The sequence below is a fragment of the Letharia columbiana genome (genome assembly GCF_014066305.1).
Source record: "Letharia columbiana isolate WasteWater2 chromosome Unknown Sc0000016_s0, whole genome shotgun sequence".
Classification (NCBI taxonomy): Eukaryota; Fungi; Ascomycota; class Lecanoromycetes; order Lecanorales; family Parmeliaceae; genus Letharia; species Letharia columbiana.
In genome coordinates, this window is record NW_023501056.1 from 371632 (window position 1) to 395741 (window position 24110).

The following is a 24110-nucleotide window of genomic DNA, read 5'->3' on the forward strand; positions in this document are numbered from 1 at the left end:
GAACGGGTAAAACTTGGATCTCTATCATTATTGGTTTCGCGCTTGATGAACAAGCCACCGTCACTACCATCAGATCAGACTATTGTTGTTCGCTCGTAAGTGCCTGAACAGTCAAATTTCGAAAAGGATTCTAGTGAGCTTGATGGAATAATGGTCGTCGTACTCAGGACGGGGTTTATTGGCTACGGTTTTAGCGTTTGGCCGTACTAACACCCACCAGCAACTTCGATCATCTTCACCTTTTTATGACCCTCACCCTCACCCTCACCCTCAATATCTCGATGGCCTCCAAACCCTCCTCAAATGACACCTCCAGAGTCCCAACACCAAATCCTCGTTTCACCACCCAAGCCTCCACAGCCGCCGATCTGTTAGCATCTCAAACCGTCGGCCTAGTCCACCTCTCCGACTTCCGAAAGCGACGCGCAGAGGCGCTCGAGCAGAAGGAGCGCGAAGCACAGGGGACTGCCGTAAGCTTTGGCCGCTTTGCGCCTGCATCGTCATCTGCATCGGGGAACTCAGTTTCAGACGTTAACAATAGTATCATCAACGGGTAAGTTGTGGGGATTATGCAAGGTAGAGCACGTTTTTTTGGCGGCTGCAGAAGCTGACGGTCAAAGCACAGTGTTTCAACTTCCCATGGACAGCCACCGAAAAAGAAACGGAAGCACGTGGCCAAGGGAAAATTGTCGTTTGGGGTAGATGACGAGGAGCTGGATAGAGTGGAGAGGATCGAATCGACGGATCTGACGCCAAGAGATGGTACGCCAGACGAAGATGGACCCACCAGAGCGTCACCAGCCTCGTCGCGAAATGATTTTTCCACGGAACGAAAGCGCTTTGGGGCAAACGCCAATCTCAGCGTCGCCCCGAAAGCAATGACTAAGTCCGCGCTGCTCAAGGAGGCTCAGACCCGAGAACAGCTACGGAAGGAATTCCTCTTGATGCAAGAAGCTGTCAAAGCCACGGAGATCATTATACCATTCGTTTTCTATGACGGCACAAACATACCCGGTGGCGCTTGTAAAGTCAAGAAAGGCGACTACGTTTGGCTGTTCCTAGACCGAAGTAGGAAAGTTGGAGCAGAGCTGGGTGTAGGAGGCGGCGAGAAAGCTAACAGCAGAAGAGAATGGGCAAGGGTTGGCGTGGATGATTTGATGCTTGTGAGAGGTGAGATCATCATACCTCACCACTACGAACTCTATTACTTCATCGTCAACAAGACTGTTGGTCCGAATTCGACGCCGCTGTTCGATTACGCCGCGGCCACTGTCCCACCGTCGGATGGGTCCGAATCTCCAGATCAGATCTCAGATGATTATGACCCAATATCTTTGCCATCGAAGACGAAGCCGAAGAACAACGGCCAGGTCACGCCTGCAGATCGACATCTCGAGGGTGTGAACGCTGATCCAAATTTTACAAAGGTGGTAGATCGGCGGTGGTATGAGCGGAACAAGCACATCTTTCCAGCGAGTGTGTGGGAGGAATTTGATCCGACCAAGGACTACACCAAAGGCGTGAGGAAGGATGCCGAGGGTAATGCATTCTTTTTCACCTGAGAGAAGTCATCGGTGCATAGGCTAGAGATAGGAGATACCATAAAAAAGTATTAGATTCAAGTTTACGACACGTTCTGTCGAGGGCAGCGGAAAGATGCTTGGAGATTGGAGTCTATCTTTGGAGCAACATCCAATGCTCCATACATATCTATAATCTAGTCTACCTTTTATCCCTCTCTTCAGTCAGTACGTAACCATTTTATCGCTCAAAATCGGGTCTGTCTCTCGTCTCTCAGCAGCTCGCACTCAGATCTGAATCCCGTATCTTCCGTAGTCAAACCCTTCCAACGTCGTCACCATCTCAGCCCATCCATCATCCATTCGGGAGTGGTAGCCGTTAGTCCTCCCTTTCGTGCCAGTGCCATGCATGCCAGCCTCGTGCAGAGCATCGTCAACCTCCCGGTCGGTGCCATTCGCAACCCCAGCGAGCACCTCCCTCTCCCTCCCCAGATACTCCTTCAACAACATCGGATGAGGACACCAAACCACTCTCATTCCCGCCCTTCTCCCTGCCTCGACCCCGGGCACACTATCCTCGAAGACTAGGCATTCCTCAGGGTAGACAATGGGCTCTCCTTTGGCTCTCAATTCTTTGTTGATACACTCCAATGCCAAGAGGTAGATGTCCGGTGCGGGCTTGCCCCTGCCTTTGGGTATCCTAGAATCATCGCCGAGGACACGGCGCGAGGGTGGGAATGCGCTGAAGAGGTGAGGCAAGTGCGTTGACTTCAAGCGGTAATTGATGGCGTGCGAGGAAGTGGCGAGCGCGAGGTGAGTATTCGAGTTCTTGAGCGTTTTCAGCAAGAGTGGAACGCCAGGGAGCGGTTGCGTTGTGGGGAAGAATTGGGCCTGCAGTTTGGCCTGCTTAGCGGTGAAGGTGGAGCGGGCGATAGGCAGCTGGGCCCAGGCATGGAAGATTTCGGCCGCCTGTGGAAACTGTCAATCTGCGTGGGGGTGTGGGGAAAGAGGGTTCGGGAGGAGAGAGGCATACGTCGGGACCAGGGCGGCCTTGCAATTGGGCCTTGATTTTCCAGGGAAGAGAAGGCTTGCCGTGCTCATGCAGGATTACGTTGTTGCATTTCGTATAGATATCCTCGGTATCGATGAGAAGTCCGTCCATGTCAAAGAGACAGGCGCGAATTTTTGGGAATCTGGAGCTCACTGTTAGTTTACGGAGGAATTGAATGATCAGGCAAGCGTACTCAGGGTTTGCCATAATCATGATGGCGGTGTTGGTACGTGATAAGGCCGATAGCTGGCTTGTGAGCTTTGTGTTTAGGGATGTATTTGTGTCTTGGTTCGGATTTGGAGCGGTGTATCAGATGGAGGAGTCGGAGGGGATTTGTATTTGAGAACAAGGAAATTGGAAATGGAGAGACTGAGCACAGATTGTATCTGTGCGAGGAGGAGGCAACCCAACAAAATGAGAGGGGTCCATTATGCACATCGGTATCCGGTATCATCTCGCACGTTTCTTCCCTTGCGAACTATGCAGGCTTGCCCTGCTTTCACGCCTTGACCTAACTTTTTACTAGACTTTCTACCACGTTGTGAGAGTTTTGCTTGGATTTCCCCGTTTCATTTTCGCTTCCGACTTAGAGACTTAAAAGTAAGTAGGTACTTTTACTACTTTAGACTCTTAGAGTAGATGCGCGCTTGCATTGGCGGCTGTCGCTTAATGCAAACAAGCTAAAGTAGAGTAGTTTACTCAGGTACTACCTCTAATGTAGTACGGAGTAATGTACTACTACCTTACTTACTTTATCAAGCAAGGGCCTTCAAAGTTATAGATAGATAGTAATACAAAAACTTTATAGCCGGTCACACATGGCACTTCCAGATCCATCTCCCGATCTGCCTGACGAATCTGAAGCCTCGCTTCTTCCACGTTTTTCCCAGGAGGAAGAAGCAGTAAGCTCATGCTCGTCTCATGGTCCCTTCCCCTCGGCTGATCTCCTCCCCTCAAACGCTGCGAATGGGCGCATTCTCTCTCCTTCTCTGTTTCTCTCTGTCTTATTTCCGGCCAGGAGCTGATGGACACGTTCTAGGCCTTGCTACAGGAGTCTAATGCGCAAAAAAGCACAGCAAACAAATTCTTTACCTCATCACAGTACTCACAAGCCATAGGCGAGTACGACAAAGCGCTGTCATCTTGCCCGAACTACCTAGAATACGAAATCGCCGTACTGAAAAGTAACATCGCTGCCTGCCACTTGAAGCTCGAGGACTGGAAAGCGGCTGTTGAGTCAGCTACAGCGGCTCTAGATGCCTTGGACAGGCTCTTGCCCAAGAAGAAAGAGAACAAGGAGGATGACGCCGAGAAAGACGGAGGTGTTGTGGAGATTGAAGGCGAAGGCGCGGAAGCAGAAGAAGAGCTTAAGAAGCTTGAAATGAGTGACCAGCGGCGCGATGACATCCTCCGCATACGCTCCAAAGCTCTCATGCGTCGAGCGAAAGCAAATTCAGAGCAAGGAGGATGGGGAAATCTACAAGGTGCCGAGGATGATTACAAGGCTCTTGCACAACTACCGACGCTGCCACCACAAGACCAAAAGATCGTCCAGGCAGCTTTGAGAAGTCTACCGCCACGCATCAATACAGCCAAGGAGAGGGAGATGGGCGATATGATGGGCAAGCTGAAGGAATTGGGCAATGGTATACTGAAACCGTTCGGGCTGTCGACGGATAATTTCAAGATGGACAAAGATCCGAATACTGGTAGTTATAGCATGAACTTTAATCAGGGCAGGTAGAACCTGGAATAGAAGGCTGACAGCATTTGCTGTTGGCGAGCATTACCATTGAAACTCTAGCAGCCCACCAATTCACGTTGCTTAATTGCGGGATCTAATGTTTAACTTGAAGAACTGCATGACTGATTGCTAACATGAGAGGCATCTCGCATAGCCATAAAAGGCTCGAACACGCATGCTCAAGTATGTACAAGATGAATGACACAATCGACCGCTCTCTATCCCTCTGCATCGATAAGACAACAGCGCTCTATGAGTCGTCAATACCCTTATTTGCTCCTCCGCTAGCTATGCACACGGGGAGGTTGATAAGAATAGTCTATCGTATGCCACGGATACATCGCGTGATAGTGTAGTGTGGCAGGACGAAGGCGCCGAGGAATGCAAAACATGTTTGGAAACGTATGCTGGGTCGTGGAGTACGCCGTCGCTATGCTGGGTCGTGAAGTCGTGAATCGCATGAACCGAGAAAAACTGGAAAGGCATCGTAGAGGCCCGGGGGGTTTTCGAGCGGAGACGGAGATGGAGGTATTCGACGAAGCGGAGGAACGACATTGCCGGACTCGTCGGGCGGATGCGAAGATGTGAAGGTGGGGTCTCAGGCCTGGTGGACGAGTGATGGTGGTAGCCCATGCGTTAGAGACTTTTCGAGAATGATGCTGAAATGGTAGAATGGATGCTGGAGACAGTGCCGCCACCCTCAAGACTGAAGAGGCTTCCGATGGTGTGTGCTGAAGCCGAAGTATCGAAATGCCAAAGCACCTGCAAGTCCTCGCCAGGCTCAACTATATCCGTAGCCGATACCGCCAAGGCCCTCACTGTCACTGCCACCGGTGGAGTTGTCTCCGTAAAAAACGTCCCCGGTTTCATTGCTGGATTGAAAGTCGCAGTGTTGATCCGGAGTGGGCATTTGCTGACTGGCGGCAAGTCTATGGAGCGTTCGGTCGTGTTCCGGCCGCTGAGGGGAAGCATAAATGTTCTGGTGCAAGTCTTGAGCGAAGGGGTCTTCCAGATTCTGAGCCTGTAGTAAATATGCGGCTTCAAGGCTGGCTTTCTGCTCGTGATGCTGGTTGCTGTTTGTAGACTGAGGTTGGGAAGTATCAACCATCACGCCATCAATAGACTGATATTTCGAGTGACTTACCGGCTTAGTCCTCTTAGGAGTATGAGGATTCGGACGAGCAACCTTGGGTTCAAGCACGGAAAGCGACCTATCCGTTTCTCCGTCACTTAACGGCTCGTCACCCGAATTCTCCTCGTCATCTTGATCATCTTCCATTTGGGCTTGTCCACGCTTCTTCGTCTTTATCATGGGCTTTCCTTTGCCCTGACCTTTCTCACCCAGATGCTCACGCCCTAGACGGATTGCCTCTGCCTTCTGATAATTGACTCGGCGGTTGTTCTTGACGCGCTGCAGAATGTCAGCCTTGGATCAAGTAAATGCTGGAGAACGGAACATACATCTTTCGCGTATTGCGGATCGTCAACCACACTGTAAGAGTAAGGAGGCTCTATCAAATGCTTGCACACCGTCTTTTGAAACTAGGACCACAATATCAGCAGAGTCCGCCCAACATAGTGAATGAGAGAGGGTGGGAGTACCGTAAGAGTCTCGCACAAGGCATCGAAACGCTTCTCAAATGATGCATACTGATTGATAGGTCTCTTTTCCCCCAGAGGAGTTCCCTCTTGTTGTTGAGCTTGCTTAGTCAAATTCTAAAGTATCTGAAGTCAATATCATTGCCTTCAAGAGCACACTGTAAAGGTTCGCACTCACCAACAAGTCCACGCATACTTCTCTAATTCTCAACGCTTTGGCCTTGCGAACTTTCTCCCAGGTTTTCTGCATGCCTAGATTGTCCTCAACGTTGTCTGTATTATGCATTGCATCAACCAGTGCTGCGACATTGGTGTGATCTGTTGGGCTCAAGTGCGTCAAATCCGCTGTTTGAAGCGCGACGGGATCGATGACCGCCTCGTTGTCATCATTACTCTTCAATTCCTGCTTTACGCGTCGCTTCTTCTGTATCTCCCGCGGGGCCATTTGACTCTTGAAGTTGGGGGTGGACACCACGTGATCCGAACCAGGTGAAGACAGCTCGCGCTTTACGCTCATTGGGCTCGACCCGTTGAAGCCGGAATCCGTCGGTTCCTGGCTCATGAAACGCGCATCTCGAGTGTCGCTAAGTTGCATACGATACTGCTTCGGTGAGTGGCTGGGCATTGACTTCCCTGGGGACCCTGAGAGGTGGTGATGGCCCATGTACGGCGAGCGAATGGATTGTTGTTGGAACATTGGTTGGGGGTCGGGATACTGTGGCTTCTGGAAATGCCCAGCTTCCCAAGGATTTTGTCCCGAGTTTGATGTCACTGAAGTTCTTAAGCTGCTCTCTTGAAAAGGCTGATGGTTCTGCAAGACTTGAGATCCTCGGCTTGGATTTTGTGCGCTGGCGATCCGACGGAATGGGGGCCTATTCGATGCATGCTGTACATTTTGGTAGTCACCATGAGATAGTGACACGTTAGGCGCTTGGCCGTCGGTGAAGCCATAGTTAAGTGACATGGTGTCTGGCACTTGGTCGGTAGTAAAGATACCTGAAGCAGTCGTATCAAACGGTGAAAATTGTGGTAGCTGAGGATGAATTTGATGGCGTAAATGTGAAGGATGTCGTACAAAGTGCTGAGGCTTCAATGTCGGTGAAGCTTGTATCTCAGCGGGTACGCTAGCGGAAGATGTGTTGTTCAGTACTTTGGGTGCAATTGGTACATGTGTTGACATTGGCCTCCCAGTTGGTGTTGTTTGCTCAAAAGGATCATTCGATGATGCTGTAGCTGCATGGTTCTGGAACGAATTGTTTGGAACACAAAGTAGGCCTCCAGAGGGTGCAATGTGAGTTTGACTTTGTCTCGCATTGGTAGAACTCGCGCTTGTCATTGAGGATTCCCCCTGTTGCACGAGTGTTTTTGGGGAATTGTTGCTTGCATTCGAGAAGCTTTGATTTGCGCTGGGGTGGCCGTTGCTTGTATTCGAGCTTGTATGTGTGCGCGACTCGTGCGATTGTTGTAGTAGGTGTAGGCCCGAGGGATTGCTGTCCGTACCCGAGCTTCCATCGCTTGGCTGGGAGCCATATCCGCTTGCAAATGGACTCTGTCGACCACTGCCAGGTAAATCAGGGTTGGAGGAGTTGGGTGACGGAAGACACCCAGGCGTTGTTGCTTGATAGAAATCCATATCGAAGCAATCAAGGAGCTCGTTGCTCAATGGCATATCCTCAAATCTGCCATTTTGACAGCATGCATCAAATTCTTGCATCTTTTGGAATTCTTGTTGATAAGTTTGGTCCATGATGTAAGAATTTCCAGCACTGGACGACTCTAGTAACCTGATGTCTCAAGTCAATGCAGAGAGTGGTTGGTGAATTGTAAAAAGTGACTGTTTCGAGTATAGGGAGATGAATAACTGGCGTCTGAACGAGTGAAGCCCAGAAAGCTGCGATAATCAATTGAGCAGAATCTGACCAGTAGCACCGGAAGTTCCGATGCTGGATGTCTGGTCCATCATGTGTCAGTATCATGGAGAGACGTAACCATCAATAGCGACCAATCATTGGGGGAAATCCAGCATAGGTAGCGCAAAGTTTTTCGCAGTTACTGACGGTGCAGCGCCAATTCGTAGTAGAAAGGATTGATAGCTTACAGGTCGAGATTCAAGCTCTGAGGGAGTGCGCAAGCGCTTTGGACAGAATGCCGAATTTTCTGTTCACGAGAATAACTCGTTGTTAGTCAATGTTCGAGTACTCTAGGGCAGTACAGCATACAACCATGGTATCGAGGTAGCCGATCAGACTTACCGAAGTTGAATTTGACCAATGCAAGATAACCAATGGTTCACTGTATCTAAATCGGTTTTCCAAATTGAGTTCAAGAAATCAGCAGCTCAAGCGAAGTTGCGTCAGTAGATTCGAGCGATGGTGTGGTTGACGAAGCTGAATTGCATGAAGGATGAAAGGAATTGGCAAGGTTGGAGAATCTGTACTGGTGCAGGATGATGGAAGAGAGGTTTGCCGATGAAGGGTTATGGTATGAAGAAGTGGAAGGTGCTTGAAGAATTTATACAGAGGGATGAAATGGGAAGATGTCAGGGGAAAATGGCTGGCAAAATTGATTCACTAATGGTGAGCAGTGACAATACCAAGTACAGCGGATGAATAGGGTCAATACAATGTCTGCAGCAGCAGTGAATAGCATCAATGGGCCTCCGCCTTCATTCATTGTCTTGTCAATGTGATCGGGCTGTAATGAATACACATTCGCTTGGGAGAGAAACCTTTGAGATCTTGATAAGCCTTACAGAAGTCGTGGCTGATCATTCTGCTCGGAGGATCCGAATGATTGATGGCACCAATTGAGAGCAGGTGTTCTTCACTCCAAACGTCTCTCTGTTGATCTACGCACCTGGAGCTAGCCTTCAATTGAGACCTGAATCGAATGAAAAAGTGTTCCTAAAATGAGCTTTAGGAGCGCGGCATTCAATTCTGGGGGGAAGGCTTGATGTACTGGATCAAGCAGAGAGATGTTCTACTGTCGATGCACTGGCAGTTCGAACTCATGGGCACCAGCGGAAGTGTTGGGGTAGCATCAAGAATAGCAAGAGCAGCAAGCCTTTCTACTTGGATTCCAAGCAGCCTTCGTTCCCCGCATGTTTGAAGTCCACGCAAGCTCATGCAAGACTTGGATGCCTATGTTTCGAAATGGGGCACTGCTCGAGATTTCTAGCGGAGGATACAAGTCACAGGCATCGCGCTGTCTTTGGACCGGGGCTCCTTTGAAGGTGCTTCTTTCCCCCATTTCAAGCATGGGAGAAGCGGTACTCCGCATCGTCTGCGCTTTTGCGACTACCAATAGGCAAGCAGCGACGTATATGACAAGCAAAGCGAGCAAGGTATTAGGGTCGCCAGAAACAATAAGGGAGAATGATATGTTCCTGCGTCGGGAATCACAATCTCGAGGAGTAGCTTGGGGAAGGTGCCAGGAATCGTCCCTTCGGATTGGGCATGTGAGTGCTAGAAAGGCTTCCAAACGGCAAAGACGCTAGTACATTCGATGCGTTGTGCTCGAAGAAGGGTACAGAAGCTGGCTGGGCGGAGAAGAAACGATAGTAGGATGAAGAATTCTGGGCATTGAGGGTCTCATGTTGAGAACAGAGAGCTTTAGCCAGTGGATTTACTATGGATAGCGTGACTATAAAAGGATCCTAGAGGTCTGCAAGAGGGAGATACCCATATTGATGGTGTTTCGTGCTTGCCTCGGACTACTCCTTCTCCGTGAGGTCTAGATAGAGTCATAATGCCAAGAGAATAGCGTTCTGACATCTACGAACAGCAAGCGAATAAGCGAGGCCCCATGCCGTATGTCTAAAATTTGCTCAACAGTAACAAATACACCGACAAGCAGTGACCGATCTGGATGTTTGAGTTGTGATGATTATTCGTAAAGGCTACCATCTGCGGTTTCCACGGCCGCCTTGATTTCTGCCCCCACCGCCCCCTCCACCACCACCACCACCATATCCGTACCCCATCTGCTGATTCTGACCCTGTTGACCAAATCCTTGTCCACCAAAGTTCTGGTTCGAATCTCCTGCTCCTCCTGCTCCTCCTTGACCCCCCTGCATCATCTGCATGAAAGTTGCGGGATCCATTTGCGTGGGATCCATGCCTTGAGCCATCATCTGCGCCATCATCTGCTGCATTTCTGGTGGCATATCTGCGGGTCCACCCATAGGTGGCATACCAGGTGGTGCACCTCCAGGGGCTCCAGGCATACCTGGCATTGCAGATGGCATGCTGAGGAAATTTTGCATCTCCTCCATTTGTTTCTTCGAATCCGTGACCTCTTTCCGTAAGGAGCCTTGCTTCAAGCAGTAGCTCGCCCATGTGAATTCATCAAACCCGTAGTTAAAGTAGTCAATCATGTCTGTACCTGGTCGGCGCCAAGGCTTGTCGTCCTCGGGAAAATCTGAGACGATCTGGGTAAGCTTGCGACCAACAAAGGACAAGATACTGGCACGCACCGGTATCCATGTCGATATCTGTAATTGGTTTTCCATTTGGCTCGTAGATGGGTTTGGCGTCGACTTCGATATTCGAAATCTTGACTGCTGGATAGGATGAGCCGAGTCTCGTCGGAGTCTCTTTGCCTGAAGGTTCGTTCTTAATTGCTGGGGAGCGCTGAGCAGCAGGCACTGCTTCAGCAGATGGTGTCCCAGATTGCGGTTCCTTTAGTGAAGCAACACGACGAGGCTGTCTAAGGTGCAAAGTTAGCTGAGTACTTGCGCTGGCTAAGGTTTGGCCATACGCAGGCTCTGGTCTGGCTTCTGAGCCCTTTCGCTCAGTGATGATATCTATATCCTATGGCAAGACGATCAGGAATAGAGCGAGAACACTGGTGGCAGCCGCACCAACCGAGTCACTCTCGTCCTCCTCTACCTCTTCTCCCTCTTCTTCACCATCCTCTTCATCGTTCCTCCCCTCCCTTTTGACTGGTGCATTGCCGGTCCCATTGTTTGTATGCACACCCGGATCTGGCTCGGCGCTTTCAGCAGGCGCATACATGCTCTCCTCATCTTCTTCCTCCATCTTGAAAAATCACGAACGTCAAGCCAGGAACTCTGGCGATTATAGAAGTTGGGAGGCAGTGTTGAATAGTTTCGCTACACCTTCCATTCTGGTCAGGTCTTGGCAATACCGCGTTCGAGCTCGCGGCTTGTTTGTCAGTTTGTCATTCTTCAGCGGCTTGTAGCATACATTCCAGGGATGTTTGGTCGGTCTCAGAGTGGGCCCGGTGGCCTGAGTATCAACACCAGCTCAGCAAATGCGTTGCCGTGAGTGAACAATGGACAATGCTCTTGCAACATTAGCTCGCGTTGCTGAAGAAAACCACATTAACCTGCTCAACAGTGATCAATCAAGCCTACCTCCTCCATCGGGCGGCAAGCCGGCGACTTCACTCTTCGGATCCTTCAACACTTCACAGCCTCAGCAAAATGCAAGCGCTGCGCAAGCACAGACAAGTAGTCTCTTTGGAAACACCACCTCCCAGCCTGCACAGACAAGCAGTCTCTTTGGTGACACCACCTCCCAGCCTGCACAGACAAGCAGCCTCTTTGGGAACAACTCTCAGCCGGCACAGACAAGCAGCCTCTTTGGCAACACTACCTCTCAGCCGGCACAGACAAGCAGCCTCTTTGGCAACACTACCTCGCAGCCACAACAGGGTTCCAGTCTCTTTGGTGGCAACCAAAATACTCAGTCCGGCGGAGGCTTTTTTGGGTCACAGCAAGCTAATCAACAGACTACGGGTGGATTGTTTGGCTCCACCAACGCTCAACAGCCTCAGCCTCAACAGACCAATCTCTTCGGCTCAGTAGGGCAAAATCAAGCCCAGCAACCGCAAAACAGTCTATTCGGTGGAACCAGTGACCAGAACAAAACGTCCTCACTATTGTTTGTACTATCTCACATGTGTATTGCATTTTGCAAGGCGCTGGGTTCCCAAACTCTGGCTAATAATTACGTAGTGGCAATATGCCAGGCCCGGCCCAAAATCAGCAGTCTACAATGCAGCCACCCCCAGCCCGCAAGCTGTTCCCGAGCCAGATTGGTCAATACACTCAACAGCAGCAAACCGTACCAGGGGTTCGGATTCTCGATGTGAACCAGCTTCGCTCCACAACACGCTTCAATGATTTACACGAAGACCTACAAAAGGTCATCGAAAACGTGGACAATTTCATTTCAGGACAGATTCGATGTCAAGAAGAATGTGCTCAACACACCGAGGACATCAATCAAAAGTGTCATCAAATACCACCAGACGTCGAGTACTGCACGAAGGCATTAGATACGACGCAACAAGCCCTGGAAAACAACGCAGAATCCATTGCCTTTGCCAAAGGCTTGGTGAAGGTCGATGTAGCGGATGCGAAGTTGAGTTTTCAAACCATCCAGAACTTGAAGATGCCCCAACAATTTCAGCAAAGCGGCATGTGGAACACAACAGGGATATCGCAAAGTGGAGGATCGTCATTTCCAGAAGAAGATTTAGAGGTGGGCGCAAGTCGAACCCTTGTGGAATACTTCTCGAAACAAGCCGATGTAATGTCAAAGACCCTGGACGCCTACAAGCGTAGTATTGGCCAAGTTGAGGCTTACCTGAAAGATGTGGAGTCCAACGCTATGCAACAAATGCAACAGACGATGTTCAATAGAGGACAGGATGGAGTCGAAAAGAGCGCCGAGGAACAAGTCAGACAACTAGCTGCGGTCTTGAGAGACTTTGAACATGGGATAACCGGCGTCGCTAGCAGGGTTGGGGTTACTAGAGATAAAATTCAAGAAGTCGTACTGGGCCCAGATGACATGGTTGGGGAATTGAGTACGAAGAGGTATGGTATGCCTTAGGAGAGCGGGAACAGCTACGGCAGATTATATCACCAATTCAAGCAGTGTTTGCCGTACAAGGATATAGCAAAGTACTTATTTCAAACCCGCCGAGATACTTGGGACTCTGCTATGATTATCACAAGTTTGGTATAACTATTGTCCTCCATCGACCCTACAGAAATACCTCACTCTATGGTCTCCTCGAGCAACTTGTCTTCATAGTTCCTATCGGCAATGAACGGTCAGATGGGCTTTGAGCCAGGATGACAGCTTGCCTGACACATTGGCTGCCGCCATTTTCTTCAGGATTCTGTCACTGCCAGCGCTTCAATGTGAGAGGCGAAGAGGCATTTTTCGACTTCTAGGGTTTCGAAGACAGAAGATTCCACGGGTCGAGACTGAAACATCCAATCCCGCCGGCTAGATCTGATTGATCTACTTATCCCGCGATCCGGTTTGCCTTTTTTCCTAGTCTCTCGCACCGGCGGTTCCTGGATACGCGCCGACATATTCCGCTCGTTCTCGCTGGCTCGTATAGAACAGAGATCTACGCTTTCAACCATTACTTTACCAGAATTTTTTTTTCTCCTACATGGGCTAGGAATGGTCCAAGCTTAAAGCGAAGATCACCTCCAGGTACGCATGTGCTGTCCCATTGCCTTTTCATGCGTTCAATCATAAATGTGTGAGCAAGTTTTTGATCTAACAGCGCTCGGGACACTGGTGGAAATGGGTTGAGAGGATACAATCATGAACGAAATCTGATACTGATGTATTCTTCCGTAACATGAGATGCAATAATCGGAGATGCAATCGAAGATGAACCCTTCCTCCAATATTGCCGTATGGTCAGTTCTGACCTTGAAATAAACAGGCTCGGGAGTGGGGACCCCACGGTGCCCGAGAGCGTTGCGGCTACCAGTACTCAGAATGGCCAAAGCTCTAAAGCGTTGTCAGGGTCCTGCTGGTAAAAACCAGGTCGTGGCATGAAAGTCATCACGGTCCATCCCGATGGTATGAGATGATTTGATGGGCATGGGCCGTGCAGGCGGCGAGCGAATATCTTACGTTTAGATGAGAAAGCGGCTCCCACTGGGCATCGAGATGTGTTTCCTGTGGGTCAGCCTCTCGGAGAAAATCTCAGCAGGGACCACGAGCGATGTTTTTGTTAATTGTTATCATCCCATGATCCCAAAAATAAAATAAAGTGGGTCGGATAAGATGTGGGTATTGATGCGCACCAAGGATCTTTTGGCGGCAAGACTGGTTTCACTTATTGACGTTCAAGCGCGCTTATATGATTGAACCTCGGTCTATTCGCTGTCATTCAGCCGATTTCACCTCACAGGGAAGCACTGCTGTTTTCCACACACATTCAAGGATCAGTGTCGAAGCCAATCACCGTCCACAATCACAGGTACTCTCATGCCTGGGCGTTCTATGACTAGTGTGAAAATTTCTTTTCTCGACTCTGGGGGCAGCAGAAGTCAGCAGGTGTAGTCGATAGGTCGCGAACTTCGCGTGCTTGTGCATGCAATACTCGTGCGCTTCCAACGTTTGGCGGTTTTGATTGAGTGAAGGAAGACGTGAAGGGGAGTAATCCATATTAGCAATCGCTCGATCTGGTTTTACACTAATCCGTACTTGACTAAGAATGCGGACCTGCAGATGTCGGACACCAATGCGGCTGCTACTTCACGATAGCCTTTCCCTCTCGCACAAAATCAAGAACAATATCTCCCATTCGAGAAGGCTTTCACCGATGAAGTGTGAACCTACAGTCGGTGACGTGGTCCCATCAGAGATGACGGCCCGCAACGGTCTGAGGCTGAGAGCGAGAGCCGCTACCAATTTCTGCAGGTCATGCATTGCAGTCTCGAAAAGCTCGTGCATACAAGGCTTTGCGGCAGTGACTCGTTACAATTCTCCGACAGCATGTCGGGTGTCACATGTGCAGTCGTACAGACGCCTGCTGAAACGCACTATAACCTTACATCATGCTCCCAGCTGGTGGATTAAGTGACTCCCAACGCTGGCATTGTCCTCGTACCATGCATCTCGTGCAGTTTGCGCGTGGGCATCTACTGCGTTTGCGCAAGGGCAACAGATATTCTCCGTAACATCTTTAGAGTGGTTCGATGCGCATGAACCCCGCGAGCACTTTCCCTTGTTAGTCTTCGGTACGTGGAATATTCGTTCTGTTCAATGATTGACTCGAGTACATTGTTTAGCCGTTAGATTGGATGTGCTTTGACGGGAATCCCGTGGGAATCTTGTTCTCGTCCAAGCAATAGCCGAGCGTAAGAATCAGAAAGTTGTTTACGAGAAAAAATTTATATCATAAAAGATTCGACTGGTGATGTACCTGGGGACGATATCGACTTCAACCGCGATACTTGATTGTCAAGCTTCACTTCGTCTGCCTCTACAGAAAATTTTCGAAACATTATAGTCGCGATATCGCTTGTGCTATTAGCAACTCCAACGACACCAGGACCTCAAAGCTAGCTTGGAACAACAAAGCTATATTTGCAAACTGGCGGTTGCGTGTCTAGGACCTTTGTTCTTCCGGACCAACTTCAGCTGTCGTGATACACCTCATAACTTTCTTTACCAAATCACACTCGCTCGCCTCACCTTGCTTCAACATGCAATCCCTGTGCAACCCAAAGAACCATGGCCATCAGATGCTCGTGTCGTCTCCCAGATGTTCTTTGAACTGTCAAGCTTTATCAATCCACCTACCGCCACTCGGTGACAAAAGGGTCTCATCCGGTAACAATTATCTGTCTCCGCCAATGTCAGGATCCTTTGATCGATCAACGTTCGACGACCCTTCTCATCATCACCCAAACAACAATGACCGCCAATACTCTTTGACTCCTCCATCCCGCCCATCCACATCAAGGAAGTCCGACCCTCGAGCGGCTCACGCGAAGAAGAGTTTGGGAAAGGATGTACGAGTTAACTTGAGCATACCGAACAGCACTGACCGCGAGACGTCAGGCACGTCTCTGCAGCTAAGCGGCGACACTCATACAGCATTGGGGGACTCGAACGGAGAGGTCTCTTCGAATGCTCATGACTCGCCCGAGGGACAGTTGGTGGCTGGGCCCCCCGGGATCGCGCGAAGAGCAAAGGCCCACGTTCCTTCAGCGTGCGTGAATTGCAAAAAGAAGCACTTGGCGTGCGAGACAAAGCGACCTTGCAACAGGTGTGTTCAGACAGGCAAAGAGGTGAGTGGAAGCGGAGTGATGTTTCGAATTGCCTGATAAGTACTTACTTGTTTCAGGCTAGCTGTGTTGATGTGCAACACAAGAAGCGAGGCAGGCCCCGCTTGCGAGAGGAAGACAATGTCAGAGAAATGGCCTTCGGTACTGAGTATCCTCACAGTGAATTATATTCAGGTCAATCTGGTGGCCTCTCGGATCCTCACTCTGGCCGTCGCAGATCGAAAACTTATCGGGAGCTGCGCTCGCAACCCGAAACACCCTTCATCGATCAACGGCCGAGGACGTCTGATCCTACGTTCTCACAACAGCAGTACATGCAAGGAGCGACATCCTATCCTGTATCTCCACCCACCAGTCATTTCGTCAACCTGGATATTCCGACTGTGTTGCTCACGCCCGACTTCGTTGTGGCCCAGCACAATCGCGCATTCAGCAATGCATTGTCGTTGTCATTTACTGCTAGAGCACAGACTCTGCTCGATCTGGTCGTCCCTGCAGAAAGAGAGAAAATCCAGCGACTCCAGTCCATCATGCGCGCCGAGCTTCGGGAAGCGGCTCATTCGTCGCTCATGCGAGGTGGCCAAAGCTCTCACGGATCAATGCCATCAATAGAACATCTCGATATAGCTCGCGCCACCGCTGGTTTCCGCACTCGATCTGAGTACTGGACCTTCCGCCTGCCTCGAGAGCAATCAAGAGGCTTTCCCATCTCGATCTCCCTGGCCAAGGAAGGTGCTCATTTTGTCGTTCTGACCTTGGTTCAAAGCACAAGCACAATACATGCTGTCCAATCGCCTTCTCTACAACAGCTCGTGCACAGTCCACCGATGCTGCAGTCTACGGTCCGTGGCTATCAGTCCCCCCCTCAGCAGATCCTCCCTCATCACTCCACCCACCGAAGCCACCACCGCAACAGCCCCTCCGACGCCGGCATTCCTTACATCCTCTCCTCCCCCACCACATCTCTAGACGAACAAATGCTTCAGCTGCAACCATCACACAGCCTCGCGCAATACAAGCACGGCTCACCGCCGCGACCCGTCGTGTACAGCACCGCACGTACAACCTCGGGCTCAAGCGCAAGCTCAGACGTACCGCGAAGTTCCCCCGGCCAATCGCTGCGTCAAGACAGCCTCCGCCATCTGCAACTGCCGCCTATCCGGACTGCTCCGACCAGCGATCCATCGGGAGGGAGAGATTCGATGAGGAGGCGGAAAGGGTCCGAGTCAACCCCAAGTCCTGGGCGAAGCAGTCCGCAGAGCGCCCATAGCGGGAAGAGGAAGAAGAGGAGGAGGGTGGATATTGGGGAGATGTTGCATTGAGATAAGAGCGTCGCCGCTGTTTACGGCAGGCGACAATGTCACTGGAATGACAAAGACCTTCCCTGCTTCTCGAAAATCGTGACCGAGGAGTGTCGGACTATCCTGGCCCTGACCTGCGTGGGTTCGAGTCGTCCGCAAGCTTAGGCTAGGATTGTAGGGGGGGCCTGTACAGGTAGTGGTCGTTTTGTCAGGATCAGAGGTGGTGGATGCTGGCGCTAGCTCTGGGAGTCTGGCTCTTCGGGAACAAAGACTGTCCTTTCAATAATAGTGGGAGGAGATGAGTGAAAGGGTTGCTTGAGAGTACGCATGGGTACTTAATATACTAAACATAGACGGGAGAAAAGCAATGGGATACGGTTCAACCAAACTTCGGCTCTCATGTCGTTCAGCTCATATTCATCTATGCAATTATATCACAATGCCCAAAAAGCATCATTCGTCTATGCACAGTCGCTCCCTACCCTAACCCCTCCCTCCCCAACCTTTCCTCCTCATCCGCCTCCAGCTCGTAAGCAGGCCGATACCACACCCTCCCCTCTTCCACCACCCTCAACTTCGGATTCGGCCTCGTATCATTCGTGCCCCCCAGACTCGTATACCCTTCATCGTACAGCCCGCAATACTCCACCCCCAGATGCCGCAAAAACGCCCACACCTCCGCATACCGCCATTCCAGCACCGGGTGCACCCTCATGAACCCCGGCCAGCCGTGGTCCGTCGGGTCGAACGCGGAGAGCTTCGCACCGTGCGGATCGGTGCGCCGCGTGCCGACCATGATTGCGCGGATCGACCGGCCGGTGCCGGAGAGGTAGTCGGCGAACGCGGCTTTCATGGAGGGCGATGTGTATTGGGACAGGGAGAGGTGGTACTTGGTCGAGGAGGTGGCGATGAAGGCGTCGACGGAGGGGAAGGGGTGCGGCGGGGGGATCAGGATCGAGGGGAGCGCGGCGGGGAGGGAGGGGTGGGTTGAGAGGAGGGAGAGGTAGAGGACGAGGAGGACGAGGCAGTCTTTGCCGCCGTTGTAGGAGAGGGAGAGTGTTTCGAGGCTGAACACACACACACACTTGGGTTAGCTACTTGTGATGGAGGGGCGGAAACGTGAAGGGTGCCTATCTGTGATTCGGAGCGGGGGCAGACTCACGGGTACTTTTCTAGAGCTTCGGATATGATGGAGAGGGAGTGCCGGCATTGTGCTTGCACGTTTCGCAGCCTTTCCGTCGGGACGTCTTCCTGAAGGAACGCGGTGATGCGGGCGTGGAGGTCGGCGCAGAGGGTGCGGAGAGGGGTGGTGTCGCCATTGCTGGGTGAAAGTGCTTGGATTGGGGCATCGACGGAGGGTGAGATGCCAGTCTCTGTCATTTCGAGACTGGTAATGAGCAAGCCCAATCCATCAAGCAAGGGATTTGTGCATCTATATTGCACGGGGAACGGGGAACGGGGAACGGAGCGGTCAGTCGGTCAGTCGCGGCAGTGATTCCCCCAGCGGAATAATCTTAGGGCTAGGGCTAGAGTGCGCGTGTTTAACATTACCTAGATGTGGTCTTATCAGGGCAAGTTTGTCTCTTAGATGGCATTTGCGGACGATATACTTAGCTACAAGGCGACGTATATAGGTCAGAGAACTCTTCATTTATGCCGGAACTTCAAGGTTCCTTGCATGGATATGCTCTGTTCGCCATCCCTTATCAACGAAGCAAGCCAGATGCCATAGCTTCTAGATCCTCCAAAGTCTCAGGCTCTTGTATATCATCTTCGCCCTTTCTTCTCCGCTGAGATGTCCTCTCACCATCTGAATCGTCCTCGAACCATTTCCTCGGTCTCTTCTTGACCGGGTCCGCACTCACGCCGACCTCAGATTCGTCTCTATCGTCCAAAGCATCCAGGTCTTCCCCAATATCTCCCTCAAACGGCGCAAGAACAGCTTGTCTCCCCCCTGCATCGTCGTCATCAGCAGCTTCTTCAACCTCCCTAGCCTTCCTTTTCTCCCTCTTCTCCTTCCTCTTAGCTTTCGCAGCCTGCTTGTCTGCCAGGTCCGCCGCCTGCAACCTCGCCTGTTCCCCTTCCAGAAACTTAGCTTTCTGTACATCAACTGCTCCTCGCTGCTTGAATTGATCTTCGTTCTCCAACTCGTAGATTTGGTGGGGATTGCCTTCTTCGTCGAAGACGAGTTTCTGACCCTTTTCTTTGAGCTTAAGGAGCTTCTTTTTGGATTTGAGAAGTTTCTCTTTGCGTTTGGATTCGACATTTATGGGCGTCTTCCCTACCATTTTGCGAGAGTCAAGTTTTGGTAGCAGCAATTTCCCCTCTGCTTCGCTGTCAACGCTTGAAGCGTCACTCAGGCGCCGTTTGACGGTTAAAAAATCCTGGCCTTCGTCTGCGTTGTTAACATCGCTACTTTGACCCTGATCATCATTCACAAGCTTGCTGTAATGATCAGTAAGAATGTCCTGATTGGTTCGCTCAAACATTCGGTCGTATTTGGTTCTTGTAATTGTCTTCTTGGCGGTTGACCCACTACCAGAAGCCGCGGCCCCGTCGCCCTCGTCTTCTGAAGAAGATACAGCTTGTCTGGGCGCGTTCTTCAAATTTTTGGCATTGTCGCCTTTGAGGAACTTTATCTTTGGAGCTCCTGGAAGACCCAGACTCGCCGAAAACTCTTCCAATGGTAGCTCATTTAGCTTAAAGACTTCCTTATCCTTCTGTATGTGTATAGATCTGACATATGACACGAAAGCTTTCTGCCCTACATATTTCAATTCTGGGTCTTTAAAGCACATGTTCTGCAACTGATTCTTGATAGATTGTTGCTTCTTTTGACGGACGTTGATCTTCTCGACCGTGACCTTCTTCTGCTCCAGGCGTTTGATCATCCCTTCTTCCTCACTTGGTTCGAGGAAAAGGACCGCTCTACCATCTCGCTCGTAGCGCGCTGTCCTACCCACGCGATGTATGTAAGTATCCGCGTCCTCCGGACAGTCGAGCTGAATGACCCAGTCCACAGCTGGGAAATCCAGCCCACGTGCAACTACATCTGTTGCAAAAAGGCATGAGTTCTTTGAAGCAGAGAACTTATTTGTGATATCTAGTCTTGCCGTCTGCTTTTGTCTCCCATGAAGGTGAAGCAGAGGGATACCGGGCTGCATATGTCGAAAAGCCTCGTACACAAAGCGGACCTGCTTGCCTGAAGACAAAAAGACCAGAATCTTGGACTTGAGATTGGATCGGATGAAGCTCCAAAGGGTATCTAACTTCTCGGGGAGCGGGGTCACAACATAGTTCTGCTGCAAGGTTGATGGCGTTGCGCTGGTAGCGGCCTCGTGCACAGACACGTACTCGGGATCTCTTAAGCTTAATCTTGCCAGATCGGACACTTTCTTCGTTTGTGTAGCACTGAAGAGCAGAGTCTGCCTCTCTCTTGGTAGGTGTTCTACAATCGCATCCACGTCCTTTTGAAAGCCCATGTCCATGATCCTGTCAGCCTCATCCAGGACAAGCATCTGTAGGTTGTCGATTTCAAAAGCGGCCGTCTGGTCCATGTGCTGTAACATCCTCCCAGGCGTACAGACTAGTATATTCATCCGTCCCAACCTTTCTCGCTCCTCTTGTAGACTCTTGCCTCCAATAACAAGGCCGGCGGAGAAGTTGTGGTAGCGTCCAATCTTTCGTAGGACCTCGAAGATCTGGATCGCCAATTCCCTTGTTGGCGACAGTACCAGAGCCCCTAGACCGTCCAGCTCTGTCCATTTTTTGCGATAGAGGTTCTCGAGAACCGGGACTAGGAACGCAAGGGTTTTCCCACTGCCTGTTTTTGCTGCTCCCAGGATGTCGGAGCCTTTGAGTGCATGGGGCACAGCTTGCTTTTGTATATCCGTAAGAGCCTTGAAGTGAGAGGCTTCAAGCCCAGAGGCTGTTGGTTGCGAGAGTGGTAGACTTGCAAACGTGCCGTAGTCATTATCCTTGACGTTGATGTCCCGCACTCGTTGGTTGAGGGCGTCTAGACCCTCCTCATCGCGCTTTCTTTTCAGAGTATGGGCTTCAGACTTTGGCTTTGAAATCAGCTTTGAGCCTCTTTTCGGCCCAGCTGCTAGGACTGCCATGGCCAGTATTCTGGCTAACGTTCGAAAAAAGAGTGGGCCGGGAATAACTTCATTTTTGAGATGGCGCTAAGATAAGATAACGAAAAGATACTCCCGATACTATACTCTCTACAGAGTTATCTCGTTTCCCTGACCATTGCTCCAACTCATCCTATCCAGCCATGGCAATCAAGGAAGAGCTAAAGGAAGAAGTGGAGGAGGAAGGAGGAGGCAAAGATGAGCTCGAAGCCCTTGACGCTCTCGAAAAGGAAGCAGCCGAATACAACAAAGTATGTCCTCAAAGCCAGCTGCTCGTTACATTCCCTTATTGACCCTTATCTAGGATGCAGAAATCGACCGTATACTTAAAGCCTTCAAGCTAGATGCGTAAGCTTCTCTCATACGCGCCTGCCCGGCTATGTCTCGCTGATTCCTGGCTACAGCTATGCAGTGCTCGACTTACAACCCGGTGTCCCTGAATCCGAGATCAAGCTATGCTACAGAAAGAAATCCCTCCTCATACATCCCGACAAAACGTCCAACCCTCGCGCCCCCGACGCTTTTGACCGCCTAAAGAAAGCCCAAACCGAACTCATGGACGAAAAGCAACGCACCACGCTCGACGAATGCATTGCCGACGCCCGCATGCTGCTCATGCGGGAGCGTAAACTGACTGTCGACAGCGAGGAGGTAAAGAATCCGGACAAGGATTTTAGGGAGGCCTGGCGACGGAAGACGGTGGAGGTGCTGATTGACAACGAGCAGAGACGGCGGAAACAGATCAAGGCGCAGATGCAGGAGGAGGGGAGGGAGCAGAGAAAGGTAGATGAGGAGGTGGAGACTAGGAAGAGGCGGAGGGACCATGAGGTGCAGTGGGAGCAGACGAGGGAGGGGAGGATTGGGAGCTGGAGGGATTTTCAGCAGAAGGCTAAGGAGGAGCCGGGGAAGAAGAAAAAGAAGATGAAGGTGCTTGGCTGAGTGATCGTGTCGGCATATGCAAAGCGTGGAGTTTGGGAAGGGTCTACCACGGCGTGATTTATCAGGCTTAGATTTCAGTTGCTATACTATGCTAGCCACGATTAAGGGTATTCCCACTACCCTTGGGATTCGACTCAGTGAACTCATCCCACTCTCTCGCCTTCATAGTTTCCATGTCCGCCTTGTCCAGATTGTCTTCATCAGGCTCTGCAGGCCTGCCCGATTGCTCTCCCCCACCTTCAATTATACCTCCTCTTCTCTTTTCCTCCGCCAGGTATTCATCTATGGTCATCGTGGGCAGGCTATGGTCCGGTCTAAAGACGCCGTCTCGTAACGTCTGCCGACTGTCCAGAAGGGTGAAAGGTTTGAGAGGTTTCCCATCTTTGCTGAGTATGGGCCCTGCCTTCCCTTTCTTCGTGAGTAGCGAAAGCGATGGATCTAGGCGGTCAGAATAGTCGTCTCCACGTCGACCGTTGCGTTCTCGATAGTCAGCAGCTCGATCTTCAGGTCCAGGAGGTGGAGTCGTAGGCATGAGTGCAAGGATCTTGAGCTCTTGCCCGATAACGTCGAGTGAGTGGAAGGTGTGGTGGACGCATAGTTGAATCTCGGCAAGGACGATCTCCCTGAGTGCAGCATCGTCTCCTTGAAGCTCCATCGGGACCTTGCTGAGGAACTGTTATGTGCATTAGGACAGAAGACTTTGGGCAGGATTTGAAAGGCGCGGACTTCAAGCTTGAGCTTTAATTCATTCTCTTGCTTGTACCTTGCTATTTTTGTATCTCTGCGCGCTGCAGGGTCTGTTGTCGATATCAGAGAGAAATCGTCTCTACCCTCGAGGTATCTTTCGTAAAGCTTCCTATCCCTAGCATTGAGCATGCTGTAGGTGTCCAAGAGGCAGAGATAGCGTTCGTATATTTCCTGTGCTCGCTGTAGGATCATCTGCCTGTCTGAAGTATTGTCTTTGAGTATCAAGTCTGCTAAGTAGTAGTCGACGAGGAGGTACCTGGGGACTGTCAGCCATGCTGGTCAAGCCCAGCTTGGACGTGGCAGCTACTGTAGGTCCCCAGATGAGATGTCATCTTCAGTCTCATTCGGACTGAATAGCGATATGCTATCTACAATCTTCCTACATTCCTCGAGACTTGTGATAGCTGCTTGCAGATTTTCATGGTAGACGGGGCTCGTGGGGTCTGGGGAGGATTCCAGCTCTTTTCGCTGGTTTTTGGCGGAAGTGAACAGAGTGCGGATGTTTGTGTCTGTATCCATTTTGTTCGGTATAAGCGGGACGTTTGGGGTTACCTTAGGTGGAGAAGCTTGTTTAATGTTTACATTGAAGGAGAGAGACTGGGCGCTTCCATCAAAGGGCCGCGCCGCTAGGAGCACCTTCTTTGCAACTCAACTGCTTCATTCTACAAATAGCAGTGATGGTCACATAGCTTCACTCTCCAAAAACATAGAACGATCTGCTGTTTTTTTCATAACAACGTGATTCGCCTTTTCACTTCCCTTCCCTCTTCATATTCGTAGTCTTCATAGCGTGACCTCCTGGACTCCCTTTCCAAAATTTCCCGTGCTTTTGCACGTTGTCAAAAGCACCACTCTGACTACAGTCACCCTCGCTGGTTTGTTTGGTTTGACACACTCTCTTTGCACGAACTCAATTCGCTGCCGTGAACCAATGACTGTCACTCCCGCAGGTGTTCGGGTACCTGCTCATCATCACATGCGTTGTTAACACTACT

The 24110-nt window shown here is 50.7% G+C and overlaps 12 protein-coding genes across 12 annotated transcripts; 6 read left to right on the forward strand and 6 right to left on the reverse strand.

Moving 5' to 3' along the window:
- Positions 1 to 245: 245 nt before the first annotated feature.
- HO173_005699 (uncharacterized protein) lies at positions 246 to 1562 on the forward strand (the record flags this gene model as incomplete). Its single annotated transcript, XM_037307614.1, has 2 exons — positions 246 to 553; positions 626 to 1562. The coding sequence occupies 2 exons, from the start codon at positions 246 to 248 to the stop codon at positions 1560 to 1562; spliced, it is 1245 nt and encodes a 414-aa protein (XP_037165423.1).
- Positions 1563 to 1808: 246 nt separating this feature from the next.
- Positions 1809 to 2784, reverse strand: HO173_005700 (uncharacterized protein; the record flags this gene model as incomplete). The annotated part of the gene is made up of 3 exons (XM_037307615.1): positions 1809 to 2489; positions 2554 to 2713; positions 2765 to 2784. The coding sequence occupies 3 exons, from the start codon at positions 2782 to 2784 to the stop codon at positions 1809 to 1811; spliced, it is 861 nt and encodes a 286-aa protein (XP_037165424.1).
- Positions 2785 to 3389: 605 nt separating this feature from the next.
- Positions 3390 to 4315, forward strand: HO173_005701 (uncharacterized protein; the record flags this gene model as incomplete). Its single annotated transcript, XM_037307616.1, has 2 exons — positions 3390 to 3473; positions 3611 to 4315. The coding sequence occupies 2 exons, from the start codon at positions 3390 to 3392 to the stop codon at positions 4313 to 4315; spliced, it is 789 nt and encodes a 262-aa protein (XP_037165425.1).
- A 390-nt stretch (positions 4316 to 4705) lies between these two features.
- Positions 4706 to 4903, forward strand: HO173_005702 (uncharacterized protein; the record flags this gene model as incomplete). Its single annotated transcript, XM_037307617.1, has 1 exon — positions 4706 to 4903. One exon carries the CDS (start codon positions 4706 to 4708, stop codon positions 4901 to 4903), a length of 198 nt encoding a protein of 65 aa, XP_037165426.1.
- Positions 4904 to 5096: 193 nt separating this feature from the next.
- On the reverse strand, positions 5097 to 7661 carry HO173_005703 (uncharacterized protein; the record flags this gene model as incomplete). Its single annotated transcript, XM_037307618.1, has 4 exons — positions 5097 to 5726; positions 5777 to 5857; positions 5918 to 6031; positions 6093 to 7661. The coding sequence occupies 4 exons, from the start codon at positions 7659 to 7661 to the stop codon at positions 5097 to 5099; spliced, it is 2394 nt and encodes a 797-aa protein (XP_037165427.1).
- A 2151-nt stretch (positions 7662 to 9812) lies between these two features.
- Positions 9813 to 10953, reverse strand: HO173_005704 (uncharacterized protein; the record flags this gene model as incomplete). Its single annotated transcript, XM_037307619.1, has 4 exons — positions 9813 to 10333; positions 10389 to 10621; positions 10673 to 10725; positions 10780 to 10953. 4 exons carry the CDS (start codon positions 10951 to 10953, stop codon positions 9813 to 9815), a joined length of 981 nt encoding a protein of 326 aa, XP_037165428.1.
- A 256-nt stretch (positions 10954 to 11209) lies between these two features.
- HO173_005705 (uncharacterized protein) lies at positions 11210 to 12777 on the forward strand (the record flags this gene model as incomplete). Its single annotated transcript, XM_037307620.1, has 2 exons — positions 11210 to 11820; positions 11895 to 12777. The coding sequence occupies 2 exons, from the start codon at positions 11210 to 11212 to the stop codon at positions 12775 to 12777; spliced, it is 1494 nt and encodes a 497-aa protein (XP_037165429.1).
- A 2630-nt stretch (positions 12778 to 15407) lies between these two features.
- HO173_005706 (uncharacterized protein) lies at positions 15408 to 17314 on the forward strand (the record flags this gene model as incomplete). Its single annotated transcript, XM_037307621.1, has 2 exons — positions 15408 to 15995; positions 16052 to 17314. The coding sequence occupies 2 exons, from the start codon at positions 15408 to 15410 to the stop codon at positions 17312 to 17314; spliced, it is 1851 nt and encodes a 616-aa protein (XP_037165430.1).
- A 457-nt stretch (positions 17315 to 17771) lies between these two features.
- On the reverse strand, positions 17772 to 18673 carry HO173_005707 (uncharacterized protein; the record flags this gene model as incomplete). Its single annotated transcript, XM_037307622.1, has 2 exons — positions 17772 to 18360; positions 18456 to 18673. 2 exons carry the CDS (start codon positions 18671 to 18673, stop codon positions 17772 to 17774), a joined length of 807 nt encoding a protein of 268 aa, XP_037165431.1.
- Positions 18674 to 18999: 326 nt separating this feature from the next.
- HO173_005708 (uncharacterized protein) lies at positions 19000 to 21411 on the reverse strand (the record flags this gene model as incomplete). Its single annotated transcript, XM_037307623.1, has 1 exon — positions 19000 to 21411. The coding sequence occupies one exon, from the start codon at positions 21409 to 21411 to the stop codon at positions 19000 to 19002; it is 2412 nt and encodes an 803-aa protein (XP_037165432.1).
- A 161-nt stretch (positions 21412 to 21572) lies between these two features.
- Positions 21573 to 22368, forward strand: HO173_005709 (uncharacterized protein; the record flags this gene model as incomplete). Its single annotated transcript, XM_037307624.1, has 3 exons — positions 21573 to 21680; positions 21734 to 21777; positions 21834 to 22368. The coding sequence occupies 3 exons, from the start codon at positions 21573 to 21575 to the stop codon at positions 22366 to 22368; spliced, it is 687 nt and encodes a 228-aa protein (XP_037165433.1).
- Positions 22369 to 22459: 91 nt separating this feature from the next.
- Positions 22460 to 23634, reverse strand: HO173_005710 (uncharacterized protein; the record flags this gene model as incomplete). The annotated part of the gene is made up of 3 exons (XM_037307625.1): positions 22460 to 23041; positions 23095 to 23371; positions 23423 to 23634. The coding sequence occupies 3 exons, from the start codon at positions 23632 to 23634 to the stop codon at positions 22460 to 22462; spliced, it is 1071 nt and encodes a 356-aa protein (XP_037165434.1).
- Positions 23635 to 24110: the final 476 nt, after the last annotated feature.